Consider the following 10,134-nt stretch of genomic DNA (forward strand, 5'->3'; position numbering starts at 1 on the left):
CCTACACCTTACATGGACTGTCCCACCTTGAAGGCATATTAAAAGAACGGACCCTTGCGGAACCCACGACCATTTACGTATGATAATAGTACCGGGCAATGCGACTGCAGCACTGCCAAAACATAACAAGGGCATATGTTTCAGTTATTCTCTAGTCCAAATTCTGTCAACGCTTTGTAGCAGCCCTACCCTTTCCCTTTCTTGGTGGCCCCGGAGTGTATCCCGAGTTCGCGACAACTGCGGTTGTCGCGACCGGCGTCGTCACGACGACGGCAGAAATTGCTGAGAACCGTTGCCAGTTGTTATGGGTTAAAGATACCACCTTTTAGCTGTTTAAACCCGCACATTGCGGACCTGCGAACAGAAAAGTGCTACCTCGACTGGTGTGAATGATGCCAGTACAAGTGGACGTCTGTGATTGCCACATTGAGCGCCAGGACTAGTTGCCGAAAAGCAAATCGGTGGAAGTTTGAACCCAGTGCATCACTGTAGGCCATGTGATACTCCGCTTTCCAAAGCCAGCGCGCGCTTCGAAAAAAGCTACTGTGGCAGACGTCATAGGGAGAAATAAAAAAACCAAACAAAGTCAAATGTTACGTGGAGCTCGCGGGAATTAGCCTTATGCTTGCATATATTTGTGTCGAAAGAGTGTTTCAAGCTTTCGTGGCATTTCTTACACCCAAAAATTGAGAACTAAGTGTGATGCAAACATTACAGAACACACACGTGGGAAAAAGCAGGGCAAATTCAATGCATTACATTCATAGTGGTGAGGAGGGAGTTTTATGAGATTTCTCCCGAATGAGTGACTACTTGAAATCGAAATGCTGAGCTAATCAAAAGGAGTTCGAGAAAACTGGTATCGCCGATCAATTCGGGCGCGTGTGATCCAATAATACGTGAAATGTACCAAAAAAGTTGTCAAGTCCCCTATAAGTACAGGGTTTGCATGAATCCTGACCAAGTAGGATCCCACATCCTAGGCGATGCGCGGGCACCTCGTACAACCGCCTAGCTACGGGCCTGCATATCAGATAGCCATATTTCAGGATCATAATTCCCTGTCTCAGGAAAACCAGGCCCTTTGCTGGATTTGGTGGCCCCGTTTTTGAATTGGAAGGATCTTGTTCTGAATTAGGAAACCCCTCTCTGTGTCAGAAATACCTTTTTTTAGCAAAGAACGCCTTGTTTTCGGATTGGGAGGCCCTTCGCTGGATCAAGAAGACACCTATATTTGTGTGAAAACTCTCATTCTGAATCTTGAATTGCCGATATTTCTTTATATGGATATTGGTGTTTTAACGGCGTGATCGGGGAACACGTGCCTTCGGGGTCCTTTGAATATAGGGCTGCCCCGGAGGCCGCTGCGAGGAGATCTCATTCTGTCCAGGAGTCCTGTCCTGGTCCTGTCCCCAACAGGATCTGCGGGCAACAATCAACGACTGAAATCCCGTCCCCCAACTCGAAATTCGTGCTGCTGTCCCTGAGTGCTTCCAACTGCGGGGACACCGAGGCGAGAACCACACTCAAAAGCGTCAATACCCACCCCGCGAGCATTCCTGTAGCAAATATCCCACGGGATACAGACCGCAAATGCCTGGGATTGCCCGGCCGGACCGCGCGGAGCCCGACCCCCTGACTAACACCGCGCTCACGGCTCCCGCCAGTCATTGCAGAGGCCGGCGACATCGATTAAACAGCGTTGAGAAACAGCGCCCGGCGGGCCGCACCGCCGCTAGCCGAATCGCCGCGGGGCGCGCGCCGCCCAATTCGCCGCTGCAGCGGCGCGCGCGCGCTCGCGGGCCGCGCCGTTTCTCCGCGGTGCGGGAAACGCCGGTTCTCAGCGGACGCCGGGTCAAGGCGCCGGCGGCCCGCGCCGATTTCTCGCCAGTCGGGCGACGAGGCGGCGTCGGCCGAGCGCCCGTCAATGCGACGCCGGGTCGCCGTGGAGAGGCAGCGCCGGCATGGCAGGTGGACGCTGGGCGCACGTGAGTGGTGCTGGGCGCCGAGGCGTCGGGCTGGAGTCCGCTGGCTCCGCTGGTGCGGCGCAGTGCGGCGCGGCACGCCACGCGCCGCCTGGCCGACCGCCTGACGCGCCGCTGTCAGGTGAATGAGGCGTCCCTGAGGAGCGGGCCGGGCGCCGCCTCAGAGCTGTGTGCGCTATGTTTCAGGCGGTGCTGCTCGCGGCTGTGTGGGGGCTGCTTCACGCCCGGGAACCAGGTCTCGGACACCAGGTGAGTGACAGCGGTGTAGGCGGAGGCGCCGCGCGGGCAGCGTTGCCGGTCAGGTTGGGTGATGGAAGGCGTAGCTGTGTTCGTGTCACTCGCTAACCGTAATCTAACTGCTATCAGTCGAGGTTCTAGTTAAGATGGTAGGCTCTGATGCCATATTCAGTGGAGGCCAGAAACAGTACGATCCAGCGACACCCCTCGGAGGGCATAAGGATATATCACATAATACGATCGTCAAAATGATCCACAGTGGAACCAAATTAAAATGAAATTGAACTCTTCGAAGCCATTCAGCCGAATTAAATACCTTTTGGAAAGGAATTATTGATCAAAGCAAAATCGAATATGTGGATACCGCTTAAGCACTACTGCGTTTTCACTTAGCAGGGGGTGCGGCCAACAAGCCTGCCAGTACGTTAGGTGTCTCATGCGTGTTTACGAACAAGATGACGGGAGGAGTGGGCCTTACTGCAGCAGGAAGGCGATATCCAGTTCATCATACTGACCTCACCTAGTCATCTTTTACAGCACCCTTCACATTTGGATTTCGCTGTAACTGAGTTGCATACGTACCAGTATTTTTTTTTTTACCGCAGATAACTGCGCGATTAGTAATTTATGTGCCCTTCTGATACTGCTCATGAAAGTAGTTAATAATACGACATTGGACTATCTTACCTGTCTCTTATCTTTCTGAGAGAAACGAATCACGATCAAAAAGCAAGTAAGCTTTCTGCCTCCGAATGTAGCTCTGATCACGACAGGTGCACTTCACAGCCATGTAAGGCAATAATGATGTGACGGATCAAAAGTTTGCATATTTGTCAGATATACATCTGGTTAGACATGCAATTCTGGTTGCATTTTGAAGTCAACAAACTGAGGAAATAGGGCATGAAATGACTGCATGGAATAAACCTCCGGCTCTTTTCATTTTACAATGGTTCAGTGGAGTCGTCCTACACCGAGATAACACTTTTAAGTCTCGCAGAGATATTGGGGCCTCGTAAACGTAAAATGGTGATCGACATTGGGTCACACATTTCGATTAACAAAGGTAGCCCATATTCGTCTTGGAATGTTCAACCTTCAGCCAGAATCAATAATTGAACACTTATTTAACATAGTTTTCGGCATGCGCGCTCGCAAGTCTTAGAAACAAAAACTTTAAAAATAGACGTTGCAGTCTCCGTAGGCCGCGCTTTGCTACCTTTAAGGCTAACACTGGGTGGTGGCCAACGCGTGGATGAAAATTACGACACGGCACGAGTACTTTTGAACGCTTTATGTCGTCAGTTTTCACGTTACGAAGGCAGCTCTCGTGTATGCTTTGCCCGTGCGATTTTTGGATTGACAATGGGATCGGAGTAGCATTCACCGCACCACAGACTGGTGCTGGAATCTGGTGGTGGAACTAAAAGAGTACCTATAGATTGAATCTCTATTTTCCGCGTTGCTGTAACTGATAATCTGTTCCGAGGGGACCCTCAGAATTATACAGGTGAAATATTTGCTCCATTTAATCTTTGAACGGTACGAATTCAGCTCGACAGATTTTCGGAAGCATCATTTAGCGACGGTCGTTCTCGCGCTACCGGCAGCCGCCACCTGGTGCCATCTGCAACAGCCAACGCCAGTCGGTTCTTACGAAAACTGTAATGTCAACCATAGTTGTTTCTGCTCCTATGATTGCGAGGGCAAATGCTAAATGGTTCTTCATGTAATTTGTTTCACAAGTCGATTCAGGAGAGGGATTGAAGTTCTCAGGCAAACATGGGCTTGCCTTTTCTTCATTTTTCATCTCATTTCGATCCAACATAGCGATCCACCCAGCCAAGGATCCACGTGGATAGAATACTAGGGGCACATTACCGATCCCGGCCATGGGCTCAGGGGCTTTTCTGTCCCAACACGGGATGCTTCACGGCTATCATTCTGGCGACAAGGGGTGACTCTGGAGGCTCGCTGACCTGGTCAGTGGGCCTCAGATTGATGCAGGAGCTCTCATTGATGCAAACAGATTCCTTATAGCCGCATGGAGCCCAATAATTGGCACATATATTCCATGTCGGTGCGATGGACCCTTAGCTGAAATAGGGCGAAGGGCCCCGTTCCGTACTGGAAGCCCTGACACAGGACCTTTCTATTGCCTCATTGTGGACTCCTCACAAGCACTCACATCTTCTTTCATTGTGCGAGGACCTCGATCAGTGCAAGAGGCCTTCTGGAATTTGGGGTCCAGCCCGTGTCAATGTGCAGCAAAAGTTCACCTGGCCGAGTCGGGACCCTTGCCGATACAGAACCCCCTGTTAGACACTATGCACCTCTGACTGACACAGGGACACTCATTGTTGCGGGAGCCCCACTCAATGCAAATCGCGTGCATTAGCCTCGTCCCTGCTTGGGAAATTGGCCCTAAGGGCTCAGGCCAACATGGAGCCGACCATTTGGTGGTCTCTGGCCGAAATAGGGGCCCGCATTGTCCCAGGGGTTCTCAGTCGGTGCGAGAGGACTGCTGACTGACATTTGAGGTCATGGCCCGTAGGGCCGTGATCCATAATGCGACCTACAGCCATTCCTTCGGGCCCTTCTACCTTCCAATCGAGCTCTTCTCATTGGTCTCGAAGGGCTCACCTGTCCCTATTCATCCCACCCGAACACTGACTCTGACCGACTCGGGGCCCATTGCTTACACATGACCCCTTGCTAGGCAATGTTGACCCCTGGCCGACACAGAGGCCCTCATCAAGTCAGGGGACTCCTACCAATGTAAACCGCGGGCCCCCGCTTGGGAAATGTGCCCTCAGGCCCGGACCGACACGAAGCCGAATGTTCGGTTCTAACGTTGTCTGACCGACATAGAGGCCCTCATTGACTGAGGGAACCCTCAACCGCCGCAAACGGCCCTATAACTGGCATTTAAAGGCCAGGTAGGCAGGGCTGGGACCCATAATACGACCTCCAGCCAGCTCTTCAGATCCTTAACTGTCGATACTGAGAGGCCCCTCGAGCCCCTCGGGATTAAAGGGAGCAGGGGCACGTGGTCCCGTCTCTCCCCCCTCCATGCCTGTGCTGCTGTCATGCTTCCAGTGTTTTATGGGTAACATTTTGAATGTAAATACAGTCAGCCGATATGTGCAATCTATATGCACGAAGAAACCGCCACAGCCACCCATTTTATCCTGGGAAGTGAGCATCGTCCACTCATACAACTCGCGTTTGGTCGTGTTTAATTCATTGCAGTCAGGCAACGGACCTTACAACTACGCCTTCTCATGGGGATCACTAGATGGCGCCGGAAACGAATACGGCCATCGGGAAGAAAAGGACGGAGATATAACGCGGGGATCTTATCAGGTCGCCCTACCCAATGGAAAAGTTCAAGTAAGTATCCAAGTATCCAAGTATCGAAGTTACTGGTCCCATGTAGATACACCGCATTTTTCAGAAGTGGGAAGGATGTTGCAACGCATCGCGTGTGGTTTTAGATGGACATTTTTCATTGCATACACTGTTGCTACCACTCTAATTCACCAGCAAACCACTGCCATGAATACTATCTCGATTTGTGTGCTGCGTACGGCGTTTTGAGCAAACAAAGCTCAGGTATCCAATGGTGGCGCAACATCGATGGAAATAGGGGAGGGGACGGGCAACCACTAATTTTATCTCGCTCTTTCCATCTACCACTATAGGATTAATTTTACATGTTACCCAGAATGGGGGGGGGGGGGCAACTGCTCCCCTAAGCCACCGCCCCTGCACTAAACACATTTTTTTTGCGATCACAACAGCCCCTCTTTGTGCCTGCAGTGAAGGTTGATGACTCGCTCATCTTCGCCGTGCCCCTTCCAGGTAGTCGACTACTACGCGGACCCGGTGTCTGGGTACGTGGCGGACGTGCACTACGTGACCTCAGCGGGCCCTGCCGTGCTCGGACCGGCCTTCCTTACCCTTCCCCCTGACACACCGGCCGTGCCCCGGCGTCCGCGGCCGGACCGGCCGGCGGGGGAGTCCCGCCAACGGTCTGTACGCCCCCAGCCGGCCAGGCCGGCGGAGCGGCCGCGCGGGTACCAGGGTCCTGGCTCCGCTGACGGCTCCAGCCAGGGGCCCGGTTTCACACGTCAGGGCCCAGGTCTGGGCGGCCCAGCAGAGCGGCCCGATTTCGGCCTCCGAACGCGCTACACTGGCGGTGAGCCGTCCACGCGCGTCACCCCCAGGCCACACCGCCCACCCGGGTACACCCCTGGGCTCGTCCCCGAGCAACCAGGCGTGCCGCCGAGAGACGGAGCTCTGCCTCTTCCTCCCGACCAGCGAGGTCCGCAGGGCGCGTTGTGGTCCTTCCGAGTGGGTCCAGGCCGCTGGCTGGGGGAGCGGCCGGTGTCGGAGCGTCATCCGTCGCCGCCCTGGCCAGCACTCCTCGAGCCGGCATCTGCCAGCGAGTCTGGGAGAGAGCAATCGCCACAGCTCAGGGTTCCTCCGGGCCCTCCGCGGGGTCCGCCGCCTCGGTACACTGGCCTCGCGGGCGCCCCTTACGACTACGCTGGAGGCGCGGGGCCTGCCCGCCCGATCCCAGACGGAGCCGCGGAAGGCGCGCCCGGAGGCTGGGGCTGGAAGGTACCGGACCGCTGGCGGCTGGACCACCTGGCCCGGACCGGACCGCAGGACCAGACGCCGTGGACCGGCGGGGCGCGGGTGGCGACACCTACGCCGGACTATGTGTACGGACCAGGTGACGGTCGGCGTGTGCCCGGACGCTGGGAAGATATGACGTCACAGCTTGAGCGTCCTGCGGGGGAGCGAGCCGCGACCGTCCTGTCGAGCGAAGAGTACCCAGGTACCGCACCTGGCGCTCCCCTCGGTGCGCAGCACGTCAGGGACACGCCAGATCTTGCTGCAACATCACCACCACCTGCCGCAGCTACGCCGCATACGATGCTCGACTTGGAGGACGTCGAAACAGACATCGATGCTGGCAATGTTGAGAACGGCCACACGGATGTAGTATGGGACTCACGTCGTCTGTCCGAGAGGGACCCGAACCGCGCTTCCTCATCGCCGTCTCCTCCGACCTCTCCCCCGTCGCCAGGAACATCCATGGTCTCCGTCGGCCCGCTGCGTGACGGATCCGCTATCAGCGGGGCAAGACCACCTCACCTGAACTCTGGCCTCGACTCGGCCACCACTGTCAGACCGTTTACTTACCTACCGACGCTGCCGGCGGCCGTGTTTCGTCACGTGACGCCCGCGGGGCAGAACCAAATCGGGGACAGGGTCGTGGTGGGTCGACCCCGACCGAACGACATCCAACGCTGGGGGGTCGAGGGGCTCGATGTCGACGGCGTGCTGACGGGGACGTTGGCGGGTGAAGCGGTAGGACTTCGACGAGGGGATCAAGGGGAAGATGCGCTGGGCAGGCTGTCGCAGAAGGCGGGGGATGAGGCTGAGGCGAGGCAATTTGTGATTATTCCAGGAGATGGAACCACCTCGGCTACACGAAGTTCAGACAATAATGTGGACAACGGTGTTAGGATTGTCGGTGCGTTTACAACAACGCCCTATACCCTATCATCTTCCATGTTCTCAACGAGATTCGCAGAAAGACAGACTGAACCTCCCGCGGAGCGTTCAACTTTGGACGAGAAGGGCAACGAGTCAAATGAGCGAAAAAGGTTTAGGGAAGTTGAAACGATCACTGGAAATGGGCATAACCATCTTCAGAAACGTCAGGAAAGTCATCAGAAACTGCTGAATGAAAGCAGAAGCCGATATTGTGATCACCATGGAAGTAATGCAACAAAGATCGGGGAAAACGCCACCGTTAGTACTGACCGATTGGATGGATGCAAGGATTACCAGACACGAGTTCCATTGGAGCACTCTGGGACAACCCACGAAAGCACACCAGTGAATGGCGCGGAACAGACACGAGGCGGAAAAAGGTTCAAAGCTGCTAAAGGGACAAACATTCCACCTGCGCGAAAGGTTACAAAACATTCCACTGAGCATAAGCCACCTGAAGCTGTTCAAAATCTAACCGAAACCAAGCGTGCTGACCACGACCCGTTCGCAGCCCGGGGTGTGAAAGGTAAGAGGGCTCTCCTGCTCCTCCACACCACGAGGACGTCAGGGACGACAGCCGACCCATCTCAACCGGGCACAGCGCTCACAGATGCCCCTTCCACCACAGCACAGGCGCCATCTCGCAGTCGCCTCTCGGTACCCCGCGGTCTCGGCGCACGCTTCAGGGCCGGCACCCGACGGCACGCCCTGCGCGTCTCTTCTAGAGCACCGGGCCGCGTCTTCAGCACGGCCGGCACGGCCCGGCCGCGGCGCCCCACCAGCCGGGGCGGGCCGCCCGCCGCCTCTCGCCAGACCACGACCCGGCCCGACTTCACCACGCGCCCCCCAGAGGATGAGGTCACCACGTACCGGCCAGAATTCGCCGAGTATATGAGCCTGTTCGCCACGGGCGGGTCTGCCGGTGTGAGCGCGGTGGACGGCGCGGGCTCGGAGAGCGCTTCCTCGCCGGAGCGGGCCGCGCAGTCCGCACGTGGAGCTGGAGGAGCCACTGGACCAGGCCTGCCGCTGGTCCCGTCCCGCAGCTCTGCGCCCACCTCCACCCCGGCGACGCAAGCCCCTCACGCTCGCGGGAGGGCGAGAAATAAGGCGCGAACCGGGGTTAAATCACACGGTGACGTCACCGCCCCACGCGTGACGTCACCAACAGCGCCTACGCGCGCTCCGTCATCCCCGCTGACGCCACGACCCAGCCGCTTCTCCAGTCGAAGACTGTTGGTGCCGGCAGCGCGGCCAGCGTCACCTGCGCGCCGACGCAGACCCCCCACAGCCAGGCCACCGCCAGTGCCGGTGACGCCGGCGCCAGCGCTGGCGACGTCGAAGCCAGACCTGTCGGCAGTGTCGCAGGCTGCGCCGCGTCGACCGCGCGTCTCCGCCGCCAGGGGCCGGCCCTTTGTGAACACGCTCCGCCCCGCGGAGGTCGCTCACCTGGACCTGATGTTCGGGCGGCGGATCGGGCCTCGCCAGACCCGCGCCTACGCCCCGACCCTCCGCCCGGTCAACCGGCCAGCCGGCGGCGGCTTCAGCGTTACGGAGAGGCGCCAGATCCTCCGGCGTCGCGGCCGGATCCTCAGCGACCGCCGCGAGGGGAAGGCGGTCCAGGAACCCCCTCCCTCAAAGGATCACCTCCTGGCCGAGACTGGCGAGGGCGGACCCGCGCGGCGAGGCGTCACACCATGGGAGGAGCGGCGACGACCGACACGCCTGCACGCCGAACCGCAACCAGGTGGGGACGAGCTCCGAGGGACCGGTCAGGGAAGGTCACACAAAGGGGTCCTCCCATTCCGCCCCAGCAGGAGGAAGGCGACACGGGCAGAGGCGCTCAACAGGGGCGGCGCCCACAGAGCGCATCACGGCAGGTCGCTGGCGGGAGCGTGGGCAGCGCCGATCGCAGCGCACCCTAGCACCAGACTCCGGCCACCGCCGCCAGGGCGGCGCCACCCGCAGGCGCGGACCGTTCTCGGGCGGCGCACTCTAGCCGTAGAGGAGCCGGTGCCTTCATCTGCGGTGCCCCCGCTGGAGCTGATGAAGACGACGACCAGCACGACGTCGGCGCCACCGTCACTGCGCTGGCCCGGCCCGGCCAACGCCGGCTACATCCAGAGCGTGCACTGGATCCAGCGCTTCCTCCCGCTGTTCCAGAACGCCGAGAGGCGGCCCAGGGCGCTCCCGGTCCCGCGTGCCAGCTGAGCGCGTGGCCCGTGTTTGTAAGTGGCTCCGGTTGATAGAGCACCTCCGTCAGTGCCGGGTGTGCAGCGGTCGGTACCGCTTGCTTGTGAGGTAGCAGAAGCTGAGTCCGAGATCACCTTCATATTTCGGCCGA

General features: G+C 57.8%; 1 protein-coding gene across 1 annotated transcript; it reads left to right on the forward strand.

Annotated features, from left to right (window-relative positions):
* Positions 1 to 1,964: 1,964 nt before the first annotated feature.
* Positions 1,965 to 10,001, forward strand: LOC119093342 (uncharacterized). Its single transcript, XM_037216290.1, has 9 exons — positions 1,965 to 1,988; positions 2,172 to 2,234; positions 6,087 to 6,366; positions 6,452 to 6,558; positions 6,897 to 7,068; positions 7,321 to 7,511; positions 8,607 to 8,776; positions 9,194 to 9,537; positions 9,742 to 10,001. Exons 1-9 carry the CDS (start codon positions 1,965 to 1,967, stop codon positions 9,999 to 10,001), a joined length of 1,611 nt encoding a protein of 536 aa, XP_037072185.1.
* The last annotated feature ends 133 nt before the right edge of the window (positions 10,002 to 10,134 follow it).

Source organism: Pollicipes pollicipes, unplaced genomic scaffold (assembly GCF_011947565.3).
Source record: "Pollicipes pollicipes isolate AB1234 unplaced genomic scaffold, Ppol_2.1 Scaffold_4002;HRSCAF=4701_pilon_pilon_pilon, whole genome shotgun sequence".
Classification (NCBI taxonomy): Eukaryota; Metazoa; Arthropoda; class Thecostraca; order Pollicipedomorpha; family Pollicipedidae; genus Pollicipes; species Pollicipes pollicipes.

What these genes read in the sequence shown, in the direction of transcription:
- LOC119093342 (XM_037216290.1), top strand. Translation starts at nt 1,965, where the DNA reads ATGGCAGGTGGACGCTGGGCGCAC. An exon ending in TTTCACACGTCAGGGCCCAG is followed by an intron (nt 6,367 to 6,451) that starts GTCTGGGCGGCC and finishes CGTCACCCCCAG; the next exon opens with GCCACACCGCCCACCCGGGT. An exon ending in AAATCGGGGACAGGGTCGTG is followed by an intron (nt 7,512 to 8,606) that starts GTGGGTCGACCC and finishes GCCTCTCGCCAG; the next exon opens with ACCACGACCCGGCCCGACTT.